Source organism: Pseudophryne corroboree, chromosome 1 (assembly GCF_028390025.1).
Source record: "Pseudophryne corroboree isolate aPseCor3 chromosome 1, aPseCor3.hap2, whole genome shotgun sequence".
NCBI classification, from domain to species: Eukaryota; Metazoa; Chordata; class Amphibia; order Anura; family Myobatrachidae; genus Pseudophryne; species Pseudophryne corroboree.
In genome coordinates this window covers 109667265-109690884 of record NC_086444.1, presented here as the reverse complement: position 1 = coordinate 109690884, position 23620 = coordinate 109667265, and the positions used below count along the sequence as shown (strand labels likewise).

The window sequence follows — 23620 nt, the reverse complement described above, 5'->3', positions numbered from 1 at the left end:
TTTTATGTTGACCATTTTCATGTCAATATTTTGACCCTGTTTACCTTTTGACTCTTACGACGTTTTGTACTGTCTATCCTTTTCATGTCGACCTTTTGACTCAGTCGAACTTTTGACCCTGTCGACCTAATGTCTGTCTAACATACTGTATGGTGTCTATCTATTGACTGTCTAACTACTAGACACTGTCTATCTATCATCCAGATACCAAATGAATACTGTGGGGGAATAGAAATTGTAGCTACAAGTTCAAATTCGCTGCAAATGGACGGTGAATTTTTGGCATCCAATCCTCCAAATGTAATACCCAGCAGTTAGGGCCGCTGTGAGGGGGCTATGCCTCCCTGCAATCCCGGACCCCTACAGGTTATCACTGCCCCCCTTCCCCTCCTTCCCCGCCCCTCTCTGCAGTTTGAAGGCTTTGGGGCTCATTTACTGTATCAATGAGTTTTAGCTATTTAAAACTTGTTGCGTATGATAAATGCTGCTCCGGCCAATCAGCTCCCAACTGTCATTTGTTTGAGAAAAGACAGGAGCTGATTGGCTGGAGCACCATTTATCATGCGCAGCAAGTTTTAAATAGCTAAAGCTCGTTGATGAATGGTCGCTTTAATATGGAAAACATAGCAATGGTGGTCATTCCGAGTTGTTCGCTCGCTGCCGATTTTCGCAGTGCAGCGATCAAGTGAAAAAAACTGCAAAAATGCGCATGGTACGCAGCGCGCATGCGCTAAGTACTTTCACACAAAACAAGCTCGAGCGACGTTTATTCATCGCTCGAGTGATCGTAGTGTGATTGACAGGAAGTGGGTGTTTCTGGGGGGAAACTGGCCGTTTTCAGGGAGTGTGCTAAAAAACGCAGGCGTGCCAGGTAAAAATGCAGGAGCTGGCTGGAGAAACGGGGGAGTGGCTGGCCGAACGCAGGGCGTGTTTGTGACGTCAAACCAGGAACTAAACGGACTGAGGTGATCGCAGTCTAGGAGTAGGTCTGGAGCTATGCAGAAACTGCAGGGAATTATTTAGTAGCAGTTCTGCTAATCTTTCGTTCGCTATTCTGCTAAACTAAGATACACTCCCAGAGGGCGGAGGCCTAGCATGTGCAATGCTGCTAAAAGCAGCTAGCGAGCGAACAACTCGGAATGAGGGCCAATGTACAGAAATGCCATGGCTTTTATACTGTTAGTGACATTTCTCAGTCATTTGGCAGAAATCACTGGAAAAATGCCAGAAAATGGCTCTGCCTGTGAGTGATATCCGTCTGGCCAAAACGTGATCTGGAGCCTTATTCAGTACTTAATGAAGGGGCTAAAATAATTCATAAATGTGTATATGTGGGGCATATTTATTTAATTATTTTTATTGGAGGTAATTTGATGCTAAATAATAACATAAGAATAACATTTTTATATAATGAACAATATAATATTATATAAATATTATGGGGTCAGTATTATTAGTAAACTAATTAACAGGGGCATTGTTATTTAGAAATCAATTATATTACTTGATTAATTGATAATTGATTGAGTAGATTCCCCCATTTGTTTAACAAAGGCCAGGTCATTCTGTTCTTTTTGTTCTCTTTTGTTTACTAAATAAACAAGAGCCACCAATGACTGCCGGAGCTCGTGCCTCAATATAAGATCAGCGGTAAACTGGAGAGTTATATAGAATTGATAAGAAAATATAACAATGTAACAATTAGATAAGTATAATTGATACAAAACCTGAGCATATTCTTTCTTTATTGACTTTCCACTCCCGTGATAAATATACACAGCTCCACGGTGGTCTCCTTCTAATGGGGCCCCAATAGCGACATCATTGTATCCATCCAGGTTGAGATCCCTCACTGCTGCTATGGCAGTCCCGAAGCGAGCTCCACACGGCTCATTCTCAGTCTCTTGTTTACAGGTTTGGTTCAGAGGTTCCAAACTCATTTCATACTTAAATGTATTCTGTGAATACAAAACATCTGTTGCTATTAATTGTCTTCATAATAACTGCATGCATTGCCCTTCACCTGAAAGCATGTCTTCACTGCCGATAGATAGATAGATAGATAGATAGATAGATAGATAGATGATAGATAGATAGATAGATAGATAGATAGATAGATAGATAAAAATAGTCACTCGGCACTCCAATAGAACAATGCAGCACCCCGGGAAGAGACGTCACCAGGTGTGGTGACACCCGGTGCACACTCTGCATTGCGCTGCCGCCCGGAAGGGGTGTGACCTGACAGAAGGGGGCGTGGTCTAATGGGGGCTCTCCATTTCTTCACTCCGGGGGCATGTCTAGCATCGCCGGAGATGCTGGATGCCCCCTAAAACTGGGCTCTGTGCAGTGCCGGCTCTTCTAATGTGACAGGATCCGAATGCTCCAGGTGAATATCACACTGCAGCACCTGGCTCCTGTCACTGCAGAACAGCCGGCAGTCGGCACTTTGGTGTCACCCCTTCCAAGGGTGACACCCAGGTGTGAGCTGCACCCCCCGCACCCGGCATGTGACACCACTGATCCCAGGTGCCCTCCATGAACATTGGATATCGCAGAGAGGGTTGCGGCAATCACGGGTATTTCAACAAAAAAAGACACCGGACCACCGGAATAGCAAATCAACATATCAATTCGGCTCAGCAAATTTTCATCAGGTCAAAAATTTGCTGAGCTGTACTGAAAAGTTGATTTACTATTCCAGTGGTCCGATTTCCTGAACCTCTCATTAAATATGACATAATCAGGAACTAGGTTGCTGAATCTGTCCTGGACCAAAATGTATTTTCTATAAGATAAGTTTTATTTTAAAGTCCATCATTTTGAGTGCCTTCTTTTCTAAAAACAATCTATCTATCTATTTACTTATAACTTTTTCAATAGCTCCACCCCCAGACCTGTAGTTCCTGAACCTATTTTTCTAGAAAAATAATACTATATATATATATACCTGCTAACGGGTGACACCGTACCCCATCCACACACAGGACAACGTTTGACAATAAAATGGCCGTTAACGTGTACTAGCCGATTTGTAGTCTATATTCTGGTTTGTCCTTGCGGCCTTTACTATGTCGGTAAGACCGAGTGTCAGCTCAAAGTGAGACTGACCCAACACCGGTCAGCAATTAGAAACGCCTTACTGACAGGTACCAGTGAGCAACCGGTAGCCCGGCATTTTGTTCAATATAAACACAACCTGGCAAGCTTGCGATACAAGGCTGTCGATCACATACCTCCATCACGCCGGGGAGGGGATCGAGGGAGAAAACTACTCCAACTGGAATCCCGATGGATCTTCAGGTTGGATTGTTTATCCCCCAAGGGTCTCAATGAATCATTGGGCCTGTCACAGTTTCTTTAAAATGAATCTTCCTTTTCATGCAAATATTCAATTATTTTATCAAGGGTACTTAAGTATAGTCTAGCTAACAGGCTCCATTTTTTAACCATAAGAGGGCGAAATTGTCTAGAAGTTTAGGTGTTTTGTTGTGTGGTCTTTTTGTCCTAAGGCTAGTTAAGTATTTTTATTACAAGATATTTTATCTCACAATCTTCCTAATGGCTGATAACACTTGCACTTTACATTTTCTCCCCCTAGATTTCCACTCAGAAAGTGTCCTGTGCTGATTTGGGTGATTCTAACACTCTGGGCAACTGAGTGTTTTACTGCACAGGATTGTTCATCGTTTTTTTAAAATTGTTGGCATTGTCACATAATGCATTTTGTCACAGGATCGTGTAATGTTGAGTTTTAACAAAATGACTTTTCAATATAATGTTTTATTACGCTGCACTTTGCCCCGTTTGTAATTAGAGGGTGTTGCCTAGGCAACCAGGCCGGACGGGTGACGTCATTTCCGATGAGACGCGGGTCCCGCGGCCGAAGGCACCGCTACAGCACGGGGGCCAGGGACACCAGGAAGCACACTGGAGTTGTGTTACCATGGCAACCAGGCCGGACGGGTGACGCGGCTTCCGGCGCGACGGGGATCCCGCGACCGGAAGTGCCGCTACTGATCGACGGCCGGGCATGCCTGGGAGCACACAGGAGGGTAAGTTTGTCATAATTGTTTGATGTATTTAAACACTGCTGTTTTGCACACTTGTTGTCTGAGGAAGGGGCTAGTCCCCGAAACGTCACATAAAGATTGCCCTGCGGGGTTTTTTCACTTCAAATTTGTGTCCAAGTCTCTGAGTGCCGCTCTCAACAAGGTTCCATATGCACACAGCGTTGACATGCTCTGAAGGGAAGGCAACGGAGCAGTATTGGCGTCATTCCGGAGTGCCGGGGTCCAACCATTGACTGTATATATATATATATTTTTTTTTTCCCCACAATAAATGGCACTCCAAACTCAGATCAACTGCTTAACTGGCATATTGAAATTACCTTTTTTTTTGGACCAAACCAGTCCATTCTCAAGTAACCAGTACTTAATTGAGAACGTGCCGTTTATTATGAACTTTTATACTACAGATGTGTCCTCATACTCATTGCTGCAGTCGCACCAAACAGCCTCCTTGACATGTAGACGATGGGACTTCAGGTTGTGGGAAAATATTAAAGTATCGCCCAGATATACAGATGTGTCTTCATCCATATTTGCTGCAGTCATGCCAAACAGCCCCTCTCGGCATGCCAGGTCCCACGAGAGTTTGCTTGCATTTGGCACCTTTTTTGTCTTCACTTTTTTTTGCCAAAAATTCATCTTAGTTGCAACGCTATGTGGTTAGTATGCACCAGGAGACAGTGCTAATTTGATATGCAACACTTGTACAGTATATCTGTGTGCGACTGAGTCCGAGTCTGTATACGAAGTGCTACAAGGTAGCAGACCCAGCATTTTTCCAATACAAGTTCCATTGTGCTCCGTATACAGACTCAGTCACACACAATATACAAGTGTCATATATCAAATTAATCAGCACAGTCTCCTGGTGCACCCTAATCACATCGCACTGTGACTAAGACGCATCTTTGGCAAAAGTAGATGGTAAACGCTAGCATAGTTGCATGGGACCTGACGGCTCATATCTCATGCTAGGAGGCTAGAAATATAATGACAGATCTGTAATTGTTTATAGCACCAAATTATCATTTTGCCAATTAGTGCACCATACTGTACTTACCTACTTTTTAGTTCTCCTCTCCAGGAGAAGGCCGGAGAGGAGATTCAGCTGATCCGTTAGAGTGGATCCTACCCGCTTCACCTCGTTCTCAGACTCTCCTGCAGCCTTCGGTGGGTGAAATGCTCGCACAAAACTCACTCATTCCATAAAAGCTGGTGCCTGACCCCTACCCTCACTAGACTTGAGAAGGAAATGCAGCAACACTAGTATTTTTTACCTCATAAATCCTATAGACATAAACTTTTCCTTGTTCATGTTTTTCTGTTCCCATAAACATTGGTGCACCAACCAGAAGTATGTCACTAATCGAATCACCATCCACATCCAGGGTGGTGAGCACGCTGCCAAAATAAGACCCAATCTGAAAAATAAATAAATAAACATTTATGTAAAGAAAACAGTGGGATTAGCATACCTCCCAACTTTGTATCTCCAAGAAGAGGCTTCGCCGCGCGCGGTCCCGGAAAAGGGGTGTGGTCTAAGAAAGGGGCGTGGTTTCACGGGAGGACCCGCAATCGTGAGCCACGCCCCATTTTCCTTACTGAGGGGGCATGCCCAGCGCTCTGTGAGCTGCTGGCATGCCCCCTCTCCCTCTGACTCCAGTGAATAGACACAGTGCGCATGCGCACAGCGTCTATTCACCGCTGCTCTGCTAAGCAGGGCAGCAAGAGACAGAGCCTCCCAACTGCCGCCCCCCCCCCCGGGTGGGACAGCGGGACAGTCCCCAAAAACAGGACTATCCCGCGAAAATCGGGACAGTTGGGAGGTATGGGATTAGGTAAATATAATGCATATCATTTGGAGTGGATAATGTCACTGAGTAATTGTCCAAGACACCCACTCTCCTCTCTGCAGGCACCAAGTTCAAAACTGAGCTCACAGTGCCTGGAGGCGGGGTTATAGAGGAGGCTCCTAAGCATCCTGAGACCGCTAAAGCTTTACCTGTTGGTGCCTCTTGATCTAGATCCACTCTACACCCCGATGTTTCCCTGTGGAAACCTGTGTACCCTGCTGCAAAAATCCACAAATAGCACACTAGTCTTCATGCTAAACAGCATTCCTTAACATGAGATGAGAGCTGTATAATCTTAAGGCTATATAAGAGTCCTTAGTTTTCTGTGATTGGTTTCAAATTTGTCAACTGTTGCTACGGTAGGTAGATTAGTGTTAGGGATTTTTTGTGATTGGTTAGGATTGGTCTATGAGGAAACCTTAGGGAGTAGCTATATTTGTGCTTTATATGGGTGGTGGTGAGCCTGGCAACCATCTTGCTGGATGGTGTTTGTCCCTTCCTCCCCAATTTCTCTTCTTCCTTTCTGTTTTAAACTTTTACCTATTCTTCGTTTCAAAAAGTGCTGTTGGGAGGGAAGGCAAAGTACCCTAACCGTCCCCTGCCCCCTTTGTGGGTGCCTAACCATCCCAGGTGGTGTCTAACCCTAACTTTCCCTTTGAAAGTGCCTAACCCTAACCAACCCTCCCCAGTACCTAACCATAACCTTCCCATCAATGCACCATAACACTAACCCCTCTTCTAATGCCTAAACCTAAATTCCCCACCAAGGTGAGACGAGAGTGCGTCCTGTTGTAAGAACGATCGGGATTCCGAGTGTTGGTATTTTGACGCTGGGATCCCATCCGGCAGCATTTTAACTACATCCAACTTTGGTATGGGGTTGAGAGTCTTCGCAACTCAGTTCACGTTTGTCACAGGAGGCGTATCAGTCACCTCCAAATTTAGTTTAGAATCATATGTCTTGAGCTGAGTGTTTGTAGTGCCCCCCAAATTATGTAAAAGCTCAGGGTCATACCGTTAATAAATACAAGTTATGACTTTTGAACCAAAGCAGTCTGTGTCTGTGTAGTTATTTTTAGTGATAAGACAGTCAAGTAAAGCTGCCCATACACCTAAAGATTTATCTTCCAATCTGGCTGCTTGAAACAAAAATCTGGTAATGGATGGGAGCAAATGACATGGTGAGAGCAAATGACAGTTGACCATTTCAAATGGTCAGCTGTCATTTGCTCCCATCCATTACCAGATTTTCGTTCCAACGAGCCAGATTGGAAGATAAATCTTTAGGTGCATGAGCAGCTTTAAATTGTAGGTATGGAGATACACACAATACCTTGGGGGCAGGCCTTCAAAATGGCTTTGTGCCCTCCCAAGAACATTGGCCCTCATTCCGAGTTGTTCGCTCGCAAGCGGATTTTAGCAGATTTGCTCATGCTAAGCCGCCGCCTACTGGGAGTGAATCTTAGCATCTTAAAATTGCGAACGATGTATTCGCAATATTGTGATTACACACCTTGTAGCAGTTTCTGAGTAGCTCCAGACTTACTCGGCATCTGCGATCATTTCACTGCTTGTCGTTCCTGGTTTGACGTCACAAACACACCCAGCGTTCGGCCAGACACTCCTCCGTTTCTCCGGCCACTCCTGCGTTTTTTCCGGAAACGGTAGCGTTTTTTCCCACACGCCCATAAAACGGCCTGTTTCCGCCCAGTAACACCCATTTCCTGTCAATCACATTACGATCGCCAGAACGATGAAAAAGCCGTGAGTAAAATTCCTAACTACATAGCAAATTTACTTGTCGCAGTGCGGACATTGCGCATGCGCATTAAGCGGAAAATCGCTGCAATGCGAAGATTTTTACCGAGCGAACAACTCGGAATGAGGGCCATTGTGTGCATCCTAACATTACCTGGATAAAGTGCAATTGTTAGGGAGTAATTTTTAACAGAAGAGTACAGAACAGTTTGTTAATTCTATTGATTGGCTTATCTAAATCAGTGATTCCCAAACGTGTTCCTCAAAGCTCCCTAACAGTCCAGTTTTTAAGGATACCCATGGCTGAGCACAGATTGTTAAATCAGGAACTAATTAAGTCACCTGTGCCTAAGCATGGTTATCCTTAAAATCTGGCACGTTAGGGTGCCTTGAGAACCGAGGTTGGGAAACTCTGACCTAAATGATATAAACAATACCCAACAGCAATATAGTGGCTCAAATATGGCGTAATTTGACTTTTTATGACGCAGAAGACAACACCGACAGCCCATTGAAGACTTACATTCTGCATCCTGAAGAACAACTACATCTACACCAGGCAGCGGGGCCCACCAGGGGTTTCCCCTGTACCCCTGTGGGCCAGTCCATCCATGGTCTACATAATCCAATCACACACACCTACGACAGTTCTTGCCAACATGTGATGCCTCTTTGGTTCCTGCAGAACTGGGCTGATGAGAGATCACCTTTTACTGATAACATGACTAAAATGCCTCAATTAGGTTACAAGTTCCTAGCTAATTAACAGACTACGGTGGTCATTCCGAGTTGATCGCTAGCTGCTTTCGTTCGCTGTGCAGCGATGAGGCAAAAAACAGCACTTCTGCGCATGCATATGCGGCGCAATGCGCACTCGTGACGTTTTATTACAACGACCAATGTAATTTCACACAGGGTCTAGCGAAGCATTTCAGTCGCACTGCTGGCCGCAGAATGATTGACATGAAGTGGGCGTTTCTGGGTGTCAACTGACCGTTTTCAGGGCGTGACAGGAAAAATGCAGGCGTGGCTGGGCGAACACAGGGTGTGTTTGTGACGTCAAAACAGGAACTGAACAGTCTGAAGTGATCACAAGCGCTGAGTAGGTATTGAGCTACTCTAAAACTGCACAAAAAAAATTTGCTGCCGCTCTGCGATCCTTTTCATTCGCACTTCGGCTAATCTAAAATACAGTCCCAGTGGGAGGCGGCATAGCGTTTGCACGGCTGCTGAAAACAGATAATGAGCGAACAACTCGGAATGACCCCCTACATTCTCAGAATTAAGGAATCAGTGCACAGAATGGTTTTCCTAAGTGTGTGTAGGGGGTTTGTTCAATGTGATAACAACACTATGATCAGTTACTTGTCTACTCAGGAATACACTTACCTGCTCCCCATTTAATGTTGTCAGTATATTAATCTTCTCTCCATTCATTTTGTAGATGATAACTTGGCCGGTGTGGTTGTATCGTGGCTGCCCAGCAATGTAGATTTCCTCTCCATTTATAAATGCAGAACTTACAGTATAACCTAATGATATAAAATACAAAGAGGACATAATCCCAATTAATATGAACTGTGAGCAAAAACGTTTATGTATTCAGAGGTTACTATAACTGTTTCTGAGAGAAACTTATTGGGGACCATGCTATAGCGCAGTATTGCATATACTCAATATTAACATGCGTTAAAGTTCACCTGTCTCCTTCATATGCTATGGCAGCCACAGTGTTTGCTGGACCAATATTCAGCCCATAAATTCAGTAGGAACGTCCCAGATGTCAGTGGATTGCTTGGCTATAGTCTATTAAATATAAGCTACACCCACTAAACACCTGACGCCAGGTACACTTTATGTTTGTGCACAAGGAAGGAGGGCCTTGCTGATCCACAAATTTGGTGCTCAGCCGATAGCTGATATTACAACCATGATCTTGGGCCAGTGTTTAAATGAGATCAGGAAAGTGTAGCTCAGATATGGAGTATGGAAAATTGTCCATCTAGGTTTCCCGAATTCGTAGGAATGGGACCCTGCAAATGTTGTTCCTTTGAATGACTTTGGTCTAGACACAGACACTTTTAGGAAACAGCCCCAGTGAGCTGCGACATAGAGTGCATCCTGTCACTGTCTTACACTACATTTGATGTTGTCATCAGAGAATCTAAAACTTCTATTGTTATGTGCAATGTACTGTATAGACACAACAAGAAAGTGCACACAGCATCCCTTGGGAGAAAGCGCAGCTCCCGCTTCCTGCACTGTAGCAGCACTCCTTCTGTTTCATTGACGTCCTTCCTCACAAAGCAATCCCTGGTATTGTCGTTTCATATTCAGGTTTTCATAGTCTAAAGTGAAAGGAGATCATCTCTATGTTGTATGGGACACCACATTCTTTACATTACAGATATTGAAGTGTTAAATGTAGAGATGAGCGGGTTCGGTTTCTCTGAATCCGAACCCGCCCGAACTTCATGTTTTTTTTCACGGGTCCGAGCGACTCGGATCTTCCCGCCTTGCTCGGTTAACCCGAGCGCGCCCGAACGTCATCATGACGCTGTCGGATTCTCGCGAGGCTCGGATTCTATCGCGAGACTCGGATTCTATATAAGGAGCCGCGCGTCGCCGCCATTTTCACACGTGCATTGAGATTGATAGGGAGAGGACGTGGCTGGCGTCCTCTCCATTTAGATTAGGGTTGAGAGAGAGAGAGAGAGATTGACCTGAGGCTGTGATACTGTAGAAGAGAGTGCAGAGTTTAGTGACTGACGACCACAGTGACCACCAGACAGTGCAGTTGTTTGTTTTATTTAATATATCCGTTCTCTGCCTGAAAAAAACGATACACACAGTGACTCAGTCACATACCATATCTGTGTGCACAGCTCAGCCCAGTGTGCTGCATCAATGTATATATATATCTGACTGTGCTCAGCTCACACAGCTTATAATTGTGGGGGAGACTGGGGAGCACTGCAGTGCCAGTTATAGGTTATAGCAGGAGCCAGGAGTACATAATATTATATTAAAATTAAACAGTGCACACTTTTGCTGCAGGAGTGCCACTGCCAGTGTGACTAGTGACCAGTGACCTGACCACCAGTATATATAATATTAGTAGTATACTATCTCTTTATCAACCAGTCTATATTAGCAGCAGACACAGTACAGTGCGGTAGTTCACGGCTGTGGCTACCTCTGTGTCGGCACTCGGCAGCCCGTCCATAATTGTATATACCACCTAACCGTGGTTTTTTTTTCTTTCTTTATAGTCATACTAGTTACGAGTATACTATCTCTTTATCAACCAGTCTATATTAGCAGCAGACACAGTACAGTGCGGTAGTTCACGGCTGTGGCTACCTCTGTGTCGGCACTCGGCAGCCCGTCCATAATTGTATATACCACCTAACCGTGGTTTTTTTTTCTTTCTTTATACATACATACTAGTTACGAGTATACTATCTCTTTATCAACCAGTCTATATTAGCAGCAGACACAGTACAGTGCGGTAGTTCACGGCTGTGGCTACCTCTGTGTCGGCACTCGGCAGCCCGTCCATAATTGTATATACCACCTAACCGTGGTTTTTTTTTCTTTCTTTATACATACATACTAGTTACGAGTATACTATCTCTTTATCAACCAGTCTATATATTAGCAGCAGACACAGTACAGTGCGGTAGTTCACGGCTGTGGCTACCTCTGTGTCGGCACTCGGCAGCCCGTCCATAATTGTATATACCACCTAACCGTGGTTTTTTTTTCTTTCTTTATACATACATACTAGTTACGAGTATACTATCTCTTTATCAACCAGTCTATATATTAGCAGCAGACACAGTACAGTGCGGTAGTTCACGGCTGTGGCTACCTCTGTGTCGGCACTCGGCAGCCCGTCCATAATTGTATATACCACCTAACCGTGGTTTTTTTTTCTTTCTTTATACATACATACTAGTTACGAGTATACTATCTCTTTATCAACCAGTCTATATATTAGCAGCAGACACAGTACAGTGCGGTAGTTCACGGCTGTGGCTACCTCTGTGTCGGCACTCGGCAGCCCGTCCATAATTGTATATACCACCTAACCGTGGTTTTTTTTTCTTTCTTTATACATACATACTAGTTACGAGTATACTATCTCTTTATCAACCAGTCTATATTAGCAGCAGACAAAGTACAGTGCGGTAGTTCACGGCTGTGGCTACCTCTGTGTCGGCACTCGGCAGCCCGTCCATAATTGTATATACCACCTAACCGTGGTTTTTTTTTCTTTCTTTATACATACATACTAGTTACGAGTATACTATCTCTTTATCAACCAGTCTATATATTAGCAGCAGACACAGTACAGTGCGGTAGTTCACGGCTGTGGCTACCTCTGTGTCGGCACTCGGCAGCCCGTCCATAATTGTATATACCACCTAACCGTGGTTTTTTTTTCTTTCTTTATAGTCATACTAGTTACGAGTATACTATCTCTTTATCAACCAGTCTATATTAGCAGCAGACACAGTACAGTGCGGTAGTTCACGGCTGTGGCTACCTCTGTGTCGGCACTCGGCAGCCAGTCCATAATTGTATATACCACCTAACCGTGGTTTTTTTTTCTTTCTTTATACATACATACTAGTTACGAGTATACTATCTCTTTATCAACCAGTCTATATATTAGCAGCAGACACAGTACAGTGCGGTAGTTCACGGCTGTGGCTACCTCTGTGTCGGCACTCGGCAGCCCGTCCATAATTGTATATACCACCTAACCGTGGTTTTTTTTTCTTTCTTTATAGTCATACTAGTTACGAGTATACTATCTCTTTATCAACCAGTCTATATTAGCAGCAGACACAGTACAGTGCGGTAGTTCACGGCTGTGGCTACCTCTGTGTCGGCACTCGGCAGCCCGTCCATAATTGTATATACCACCTAACCGTGGTTTTTTTTTCTTTCTTTATACATACATACTAGTTACGAGTATACTATCTCTTTATCAACCAGTCTATATATTAGCAGCAGACACAGTACAGTGCAGTAGTTCACGGCTGTGGCTACCTCTGTGTCGGCACTCGGCAGCCCGTCCATAATTGTATATACCACCTAACCGTGGTTTTTTTTTCTTTCTTTATACATACATACTAGTTACGAGTATACTATCTCTTTATCAACCAGTCTATATATTAGCAGCAGACACAGTACAGTGCGGTAGTTCACGGCTGTGGCTACCTCTGTGTCGGCACTCGGCAGCCCGTCCATAATTGTATATACCACCTAACCGTGGTTTTTTTTTCTTTCTTTATAGTCATACTAGTTACGAGTATACTATCTCTTTATCAACCAGTCTATATTAGCAGCAGACACAGTACAGTGCGGTAGTTCACGGCTGTGGCTACCTCTGTGTCGGCACTCGGCAGCCCGTCCATAATTGTATATACCACCTAACCGTGGTTTTTTTTTCTTTCTTTATACATACATACTAGTTACGAGTATACTATCTCTTTATCAACCAGTCTATATATTAGCAGCAGACACAGTACAGTGCGGTAGTTCACGGCTGTGGCTACCTCTGTGTCGGCACTCGGCAGCCCGTCCATAATTGTATACTAGTATCCAATCCATCCATCTCCATTGTTTACCTGAGGTGCCTTTTAGTTGTGCCTATTAAAATATGGAGAACAAAAATGTTGAGGTTCCAAAATTAGGGAAAGATCAAGATCCACTTCCACCTCGTGCTGAAGCTGCTGCCACTAGTCATGGCCGAGACGATGAAATGCCAGCAACGTCGTCTGCCAAGGCCGATGCCCAATGTCATAGTACAGAGCCTGTCAAATCCAAAACACCAAATATCAGTAAAAAAAGGACTCCAAAACCTAAAATAAAATTGTCGGAGGAGAAGCGTAAACTTGCCAATATGCCATTTACCACACGGAGTGGCAAGGAACGGCTGAGGCCCTGGCCTATGTTCATGGCTAGTGGTTCAGCTTCACATGAGGATGGAAGCACTCAGCCTCTCGCTAGAAAAATGAAAAGACTAAAGCTGGCAAAAGCAGTAGCACCGCAAAGAACTGTGCGTTCTTCGAAATCCCAAATCCACAAGGAGAGTCCGACTCCAATTGTGTCGGTTGCGATGCCTGACCTTCCCAACACTGGACGTGAAGAGCATGCGCCTTCCACCATTTGCACGCCCCCTGCAAGTGATGGAAGGAGCACCCGCAGTCCAGTTCCTGATAGTCAGATTGAAGATGTCAGTGTTGAAGTACACCAGGATGAGGAGGATATGGGTGTTGCTGGCGCTGGGGAGGAAATTGACCAGGAGGATTCTGATGGTGAGGTGGTTTGTTTAAGTCAGGCACCCGGGGAGACACCTGTTGTCCGTGGTAGGAATATGGCCGTTGACATGCCTGGTGAAAATACCAAAAAAATCAGCTCTTCGGTGTGGAAGTATTTCAACAGAAATGCGGACAACAGGTGTCAAGCCGTGTGTTCCCTTTGTCAAGCTGTAATAAGTAGGGGTAAGGACGTTAACCACCTCGGAACATCCTCCCTTATACGTCACCTGCAGCGCATTCATAATAAGTCAGTGACAAGTTCAAAAACTTTGGGTGACAGCGGAAGCAGTCCACTGACCAGTAAATCCCTTCCTCTTGTAACCAAGCTCACGCAAACCACCCCACCAACTCCCTCAGTGTCAATTTCCTCCTTCCCCAGGAATGCCAATAGTCCTGCAGGCAATGTCACTGGCAATTCTGACGAGTCCTCTCCTGCCTGGGATTCCTCCGATGCATCCTTGCGTGTAACGCCTACTGCTGCTGGCGCTGCTGTTGTTGCTGCTGGGAGTCGATGGTCATCCCAGAGGGGAAGTCGTAAGCCCACTTGTACTACTTCCAGTAAGCAATTGACTGTTCAACAGTCCTTTGCGAGGAAGATGAAATATCACAGCAGTCATCCTGCTGCAAAGCGGATAACTGAGGCCTTGACAACTATGTTGGTGTTAGACGTGCGTCCGGTATCCGCCGTTAGTTCACAGGGAACTAGACAATTTATTGAGGCAGTGTGCCCCCGTTACCAAATACCATCTAGGTTCCACTTCTCTAGGCAGGCGATACCGAGAATGTACACGGACGTCAGAAAAAGACTCACCAGTGTCCTAAAAAATGCAGTTGTACCCAATGTCCACTTAACCACGGACATGTGGACAAGTGGAGCAGGGCAGGGTCAGGACTATATGACTGTGACAGCCCACTGGGTAGATGTATGGACTCCCGCCGCAAGAACAGCAGCGGCGGCACCAGTAGCAGCATCTCGCAAACGCCAACTCTTTCCTAGGCAGGCTACGCTTTGTATCACCGCTTTCCAGAATACGCACACAGCTGAAAACCTCTTACGGCAACTGAGGAAGATCATCGCGGAATGGCTTACCCCAATTGGACTCTCCTGTGGATTTGTGGCATCGGACAACGCCAGCAATATTGTGTGTGCATTAAATATGGGCAAATTCCAGCACGTCCCATGTTTTGCACATACCTTGAATTTGGTGGTGCAGAATTTTTTAAAAAACGACAGGGGCGTGCAAGAGATGCTGTCGGTGGCCAGAAGAATTGCGGGACACTTTCGGCGTACAGGCACCACGTACAGAAGACTGGAGCACCACCAAAAACTACTGAACCTGCCCTGCCATCATCTGAAGCAAGAAGTGGTAACGAGGTGGAATTCAACCCTCTATATGCTTCAGAGGTTGGAGGAGCAGCAAAAGGCCATTCAAGCCTATACAATTGAGCACGATATAGTAGGTGGAATGCACCTGTCTCAAGCGCAGTGGAGAATGATTTCAACGTTGTGCAAGGTTCTGATGCCCTTTGAACTTGCCACACGTGAAGTCAGTTCAGACACTGCCAGCCTGAGTCAGGTCATTCCCCTCATCAGGCTTTTGCAGAAGAAGCTGGAGACATTGAAGGAGGAGCTAACACGGAGCGATTCCGCTAGGCATGTGGGACTTGTGGATGGAGCCCTTAATTCGCTTAACAAGGATTCACGGGTGGTCAATCTGTTGAAATCAGAGCACTACATTTTGGCCACCGTGCTCGATCCTAGATTTAAAGCCTACCTTGGATCTCTCTTTCCGGCAGACACAAGTCTGCTGGGGTTCAAAGACCTGCTGGTGACAAAATTGTCAAGTCAAGCGGAACGCGACCTGTCAACATCTCCTCCTTCACATTCTCCCGCAACTGGGGGTGCGAGGAAAAGGCTCAGAATTCCGAGCCCACCCGCTGGCGGTGATGCAGGGCAGTCTGGAGCGACTGCTGATGCTGACATCTGGTCTGGACTGAAGGACCTGACAACGATTACGGACATGTCGTCTACTGTCACTGCATATGATTCTCTCAACATTGATAGAATGGTGGAGGATTATATGAGTGACCGCATCCAAGTAGGCACGTCACACAGTCCGTACTTATACTGGCAGGAAAAAGAGGCAATTTGGAGGCCCTTGCACAAACTGGCTTTATTCTACCTAAGTTGCCCTCCCACAAGTGTGTACTCCGAAAGAGTGTTTAGTGCCGCCGCTCTCCTTGTCAGCAATCGGCGTACGAGGTTACATCCAGAAAATGTGGAGAAGATGATGTTCATTAAAATGAATTATAATCAATTCCTCCGCGGAGACATTGACCAGCAGCAATTGCCTCCACAAAGTACACAGGGAGCTGAGATGGTGGATTCCAGTGGGGACAAATTGATAATCTGTGAGGAGGGGGATGTACACGGTGATATATCGGAGGGTGATGATGAGGTGGACATCTTGCCTCTGTAGAGCCAGTTTGTGCAAGGAGAGATTAATTGCTTCTTTTTGGGGGGGGGGTCCAAACCAACCCGTCATATCAGTCACAGTCGTGTGGCAGACCCTGTCACTGAAATGATGGGTTGGTTAAAGTGTGCATGTCCTGTTTTGTTTATACAACATAAGGGTGGGTGGGAGGGCCCAAGGACAATTCCATCTTGCACCTCTTTTTTCTTTTCTTTTTCTTTGCGTCATGTGCTGTTTGGGGAGGGTTTTTTGGAAGGGACATCCTGCGTGACACTGCAGTGCCACTCCTAGATGGGCCCGGTGTTTGTGTCGGCCACTAGGGTCGCTTATCTTACTCACACAGCTACCTCATTGCGCCTCTTTTTTTCTTTGCGTCATGTGCTGTTTGGGGAGGGTTTTTTGGAAGGGACATCCTGCGTGACACTGCAGTGACACTCCTAGATGGGCCCGGTGTTTGTGTCGGCCACTAGGGTCGCTTATCTTACTCACACAGCTACCTCATTGCGCCTCTTTTTTTCTTTGCGTCATGTGCTGTTTGGGGAGGGTTTTTTGGAAGGGACATCCTGCGTGACACTGCAGTGCCACTCCTAGATGGGCCCGGTGTTTGTGTCGGCCACTAGGGTCGCTAATCTTACTCACACAGCTACCTCATTGCGCCTCTTTTTTTCTTTGCGTCATGTGCTGTTTGGGGAGGGTTTTTTGGAAGGGCCATCCTGCGTGACACTGCAGTGCCACTCCTAGATGGGCCCGGTGTTTGTGTCGGCCACTAGGGTCGCTTATCTTACTCACACAGCGACCTCGGTGCAAATTTTAGGACTAAAAATAATATTGTGAGGTGTGAGGTATTCAGAATAGACTGAAAATGAGTGGAAATTATGGTTTTTGAGGTTAATAATACTTTGGGATCAAAATGACCGCCAAATTCTATGATTTAAGCTGTTTTTTAGGTTTTTTGGAAAAAAACACCCGAATCCAAAACACACCCGAATCCGACCAAAAAAATTCGGTGAGGTTTTGCCAAAACGCGGTCGAACCCAAAACACGGCCGCGGAACCGAACCCAAAACCAAAACACAAAACCCGAAAAATTTCCGGCGCTCATCTCTAGTTAAATGTTGCACTGTCAAATGTACTGTATGCATCTCATAGGTCTCTATATGGTGAGAACTGTGAGGCCCAGGGCAGGATGCATCAAAGACGGTTTTGTGGTCAAGTCTCCGAAAATGCAGTTTCCAGAGGTTTGGCTGCTTACTGCATATGTACCTAGCTCCGTTGGACGCAGTAGGAAATGACATCTTTAGATGGCATTGCCCAATAGAAGCCTATGGGCTTCTTTTACTGTGTTTTCCCAGCACCCCCATCGGCAGATGCACATGTGCAGATAGGACTCCAGGACATAAACTCTTACCGGGAGAGCTGTCCTTGGTAATTTTCGTCAAGCTTACAGCATTAATAAACGCAGTTATGTTTGCGAAGAATGACGGGATGCATTGCATGCAAAATGTGATGCTTGATTCATCCCATCCCCAGTGTGGTGCTCAGGAACCACCAGGTTGTTTTACCCGTCTACTATTTCCCATATATTTCATTCACCCATATTAATAATTCCTGTTTTAGGACCATGGATCAGGAAACTGAACTGATGTCACTTTTGTAGGTACTTTACATTTGGATGTATACGCTGGGTAGTTGTGTGCTATCAGTCTGTATTGGCTATGAGACATGTTATTGAGATGCTTGGACCTGATTCTTCATCACGTACACAGAAGTTCCAGCGGTTCCAGCATCTACTGCTGGTCGCCCGTCTGCCAGTTTGTGTGACTGCCGCTACAAACTCCTTTGAGTACATTTATGCAAAACGCTCACATTTAGCATGCATGTACGCTGTAATAGCGACTGGTGCATCCTTGTACTCCATCATCGGTCACAACATCGAAACTTGCGCTGGTCCTATGGCAGGTTGTTTCTCCATCTGACCACCACCTCCTATGCCTGTGGATATGCCTCTGTGACATGCCCATGACACTCCCATGCAGAGTCAACCCTAGGCATAGTCAAGCTAGGCAAATGCCTAGGGTAATTGGTATACCTATGGGCACTAGCAGCTTCTGCTGATTAAAACGATATGCTGCATCCCTATATTCTGTGTGTGACTGCAGTTGTATCTACATACAAATTGCTATGTTATTGTGTATTCCTGGAAATCACTGTAATGTAGCATTTCGTATGCAGATTCAGCCACAGTCGCACACAGAATATAGGCATGCCGCATATCATCTTAATCAGCAGAAGCTGCTTGTGCATCTTAGCCACATAGTAATGCAAATAAGATGCATTTTCATCAAAAAAGGTGCCCGACGTTAGCAGAGTTGCCAGCTGACTCATGCCAGGCATCTCCTGCTGCATGGTGTATTGAGGCAAGATGTATGAGAACACATCTGTATCCAAGCAGAGGCAGAGGTCACAGTGTTGACAGCCATGTGAGTGCTGTGTGCGGGTGGGTTGTTTATGCAATAGTGTTCGGCATATGTGTAAGGGGCATTATGTGTGTCATGTGTATAAATGCATTAATAATGTGTGGCATATGTGTAAGGAGCATTATGTGTGTCATGTGTATAAATGCATTAATAATGTGTGGCATATGTGTATAGGGCACTATGTGTGTCATTATGGGTATAAGGGCACTAATACTGTGCGCCATATGTGTAAGGGGCACGATGTGTGTCATTATGTGTATAAGAGCATTAATATTGTGCGGCATATGTGTAAGGGGCACTATGTGTGTCCTTATGTGTATAAGGGCATTAATAATGTGCAGCATATGTGTAAGGGACATTATGTGTATAAGGGCATTAACAAAGGTTGGTATAATGTGTAAGGAGCATTATGTTTATAAGGACATTAGTAATGTGTGTCCTATGTGTAAGGGGCATTACTGTGTGGTATTATGTGTATAAAGGCAATACTAATGTGTGGCATTATGTGTATATGGTGCTCTACTGTGTGGTGTAACATATAGTTAGGGCACTACTGTTTGGTCTAATGTGAATAAAGAGCAATATGGTGTGGTGTAATGTGAATATGGGGCACTACTGTGAGGGGTAACGTTTATAAGGTAAAGTGGTACTACTGTGTGATGTAACATGAATAAGGGACACTATCTCATAATAAAATGTGCATAAAGTTGCACTATTGTGTGGCGTAATTTGAATTGGGGGTACTATTGTGTGGCCATGCCCCTTCCCAGCAAGAACACGCCCCTTTTTGGGCTGTGCGCCGAATGTGCGCACTGTTCCTATTTAAAATATAGGGGGTAGAAAGTACTAGAAACACCAAAATGAAGACTGTGATGAGTGAGGAGTGATGGTGCTGGGAAAGGGTTGCAGGGTCAGAGGCGGAACTAGCGCTGGTGCTACAGGGCACCAGCCAAAATCTTGCCTAGGACATCATATTGATTAGGGCCGGCTCTGCTCCCATGACACACAAACTGAGCAGACCATTATTGCGTGCACCACTAGCCACCTCCCAGTCACTGCCCAGGTACACCCATCACTCTCTGATCACAACAGCACCTTTGTGCATAGGACTTTCCATGCATCTAAAGTTGCAAAACATTACTCAACTACGTTTGTATGTAAATCTGCCATGACGTGACTTTCCTTGGCTCCTCTTAAAACAAATGCATGTTACTGTCAATCTGAGTCTCTGCATAATCTGACAAAAGGCGGGATGCATGACACATCACAATGTGCATGCAAACTATCCCACCACTCACTGCAAGCATGATGGCGTTTATTAACGCCATATGATTGCAGTAAATCACAATGAGATAAGAGCTGTCTTTTGCGAAAGAGAAGGACTTTCGGGTTTAGGACACACGAGTCCTTCTGCGCAAGCGTCAAGTGATGAATACGCCTCAGAGGGATCTGATTGGATCCCTCTCAGGAGGGAGACACAAAAAGAAGCAACCACACCACATCCAAGCTCCGGAATGTATCTCATTCTGGAGCTTGGTGCATTGCTGCATCCCGCCTATATTCTTTAGTGATCTATTATTAGATCATATGTTGTCTATTTATTGCTGATTACTTAGTGGGATCACACATTATTCCAGGTACGTTTATAAACCTGATATCTTCTGTTTATACCTCCAGTGCAATACTGTACTTTGACATTTCTTCACCTGAGTCCTGTGTTACCAGGCACCTATAGCATTCCACAGAGCCACCATCAAGGGGGTGCTGGGGATATAACTGTCCCGGGCCCGGCCACTCTGACAAAGAGGAGAGGGCCCAGGCCACTTATACCGCCCGCCGATATTTCCGCTGCTGTGCAATGGGCCTCCGTTCGTCCCCGGCCCCGCCTGCTGCTCATGATGCCCGGCGCGTCAGTACAACAGACACTCAGTACTCCGTATTGAATACTATTGAATATGCCCTCCCAAAATGGCTGCCGCCCTTAGAGGAGACAGTTATTAAATATGCTAGAGGAGGCGTGGCCATTTTGGGGGTTACATTTTCAATAGTATTCCATACGGAATACTGAGTGTCTGCTGCACGGGCGGACGACGGGTATCTAGAGCTGCGGGCATGGGAGGGGGGGTCAATGGGGCCCATAGATAGCAGCTGCTCTTGAAGAGGGGGCAGCCGTGAACAGCGGCCGGCAGTGGTGGCCAGGTAGGGGGATCCTGGCCCTAACGATGAGCAGAACCCCTGACAGGTACAGGGGCATAATATGTTTTCATGGCTATGTGTACAGGAATTACATTTTTATATACAGTATATATATATATATATATATATATATACACTGCTCAAAAAAATAAAGGGAACACTAAAATAACACATCCTAGATCTGAATGAATTAAATATTCTTATTAAATACTTTGTTCTTTACATAGATGAATGTGCTGACAACAAAATCCCACAAAAATTATCAATGGAAATCAAATTTATTAACCCATGGAGGTCTGGATTTGGAGTCACACTCAAAATTAAAGTGGAAACACACACTACAGGCTGATCCAACTTTGATGTAATGTCCTTAAAACAAGTCAAAATGAGGCTCAGTAGTGTGTGTGGCCTCCACGTGCCTGTATGACCTCCCTACAATGCCTGGGCATGCTCCTGGTGAGGTGGCGGATGGTCTCCTGAGGGATCTCCTCCCAGACCTGGACTAAAGCATCCGCTAACTCCTGGACAGTCTGTGGTGCAACGTGGCGTTGGTGGATGGAGCGAGACATGATGTCCCAGATGTGCTCAATTGGATTCAGGTCTGGGGAACGGGCAGGCCAGTCCATAGCATCAATGCCTTCGTCTTGCAGGAACTGCTGACACACTCCAGCCATATGAGGTCTAGCATTGTCTTGCATTAGGGAGAACCCAGGGCCAACCGCACCAGCATATGGTCTCACAAGGGGTCTGAGGATCTCATCTCGGTACCTAATGGCAGTCAGGTTACCTCTGGCGAGCACATGGAGGGCTTTGCGGCCCCCCAAAGAAATGCCACCCCACACCATTACTGACCCACTGCCAAACCGGTCATGCTGGAGGATGTTGCAGGCAGCAGAACATTCTCCTTGGCGTCTCCAGACTCTGTCACGTCTGTCACATGTGCTCAGTGAGAACCTGCTTTCATCTGTGAAGAGCATAGGGCGCCAGAGGTGAATTTGCCAATCTTGGTGTTCTCTGGCAAATGCCAAACATCCTGCACGGTTTTGGGCTCTAAGCACAACCCCCACCTGCGGACGTCGGGCCCTCATACCACCCACATGGAGTCTGTTTCTGATCGTTTGAGTAGACACATGCACATTTGTGGCTTGCTGAAGGTCATTTTGCAGGGCTCTGGCAGTGCTCCTCCTGTTCCTCCTTGCACAATTGCGGAGGTAGCGGTCCTGCTGCTGGGTTGTTGCCCTCCTACGGCCTCCTCCACGTCTCCTGATGTACTGGCCTGTCTCCTGGTAGCGCCTCCATGCTCTGGACACTACGCTGACAGACACAGCAAACCTTCTTGCCACAGCTCGCATTGATGTGCCATCCTGGATGAGCTGCACTACCTGAGCCACTTGTGTGGGTTGTAGTCTCATGCTACCACTAGAGTGAAAGCACCGCCAGCTTTCAAAAGTGACCAAAACATCAGCCAGAAAGCATAGGAGCTGAGAAGTGGTCTGTGGTCACAACCTGCAGAACAACTCCTTTATTGGGGGTGTTTTGCTAATTGCCTATAATTCCCACCTGTTGTCTATTCCATTTGCACAACAGCATGTGAAATTGATTGTCAATCAGTGTTGCTTCCTAAGTGGACAGTTTGATTTCACAGAAGTGTGATTGACTTGGAGTTACATTGTGTTGTGTAAGTGTTCCCTTTATTTTTTTGAGCAGTGTATATTTCTCTGACGTCCTAGTGGATGCTGGGAACTCCGTAAGGACCATGGGGAATAGCGGGCTCCGAAGGAGGCTGGGCACTCTAGAAAGATCTTAGACTACCTGGTGTGCACTGGCTCCTCCCACTATGACCCTCCTCCAAGCCTCAGTTAGATTTCGTGCCCGGCCGAGATTGGATGCACACTAGGGGCTCTCCTGAGCTCTTAGAAAGTAATAGTCTTAGATTTTTTTATTTTCAGTGAGACCTGCTGGCAACAGGCTCACTGCAGCGAGGGACTAAGGGGAGAAGAAGCGAACTCGCCTGCTTGCAGCCGGATTGGGCTTCTTAGGCTACTGGACACCATTAGCTCCAGAGGGATCGACCGCAGGCCCAGCCTTGATGTTCGGTCCCGGAGCCGCGCCGCCGTCCCCCTTACAGAGCCAGAAGCAAGAAGATGGTCCGGAAAATCGGCGGCATGAAGACTCTGTCTTCACCAAGGTAGCGCACAGCATTGCAGCTGTGCGCCATTGCTCCTCTCACACACTTCACACTCCGGTCACTGAGGGTGCAGGGCGCTGGGGGGGGGGGGCGCCCTGAGGCAGCAATAAAAACACCTTGGCTGGCTAAAATACCTCAATATATAGCCCCAGGGGCTATATATGAGGTAAATACCCCTGCCAGAATTCCATAAAAAGCGGGAGAATAGGCCGCGAAAAAGGGGCGGAGCCTATCTCCTCAGCACACTGGCGCCATTTTTCCCTCACA

General features: G+C 46.0%; 1 protein-coding gene across 1 annotated transcript in view; it reads right to left on the bottom strand.

Annotated features, from left to right (window-relative positions):
* The window catches only part of ITGA1 (integrin subunit alpha 1), a 334632-nt gene that overhangs the window by 58325 nt on the left and 252687 nt on the right, over positions 1–23620 (bottom strand). Inside the window, exons 13-15 of the mRNA XM_063964201.1 lie at positions 9074–9216; positions 5351–5494; positions 1728–1958 (exon numbers count right to left, since the gene is read on the bottom strand). Coding sequence (XP_063820271.1) covers positions 1728–1958; positions 5351–5494; positions 9074–9216 — 518 coding nt within the window. The remainder of the gene's footprint in view (positions 1–1727; positions 1959–5350; positions 5495–9073; positions 9217–23620) is intronic.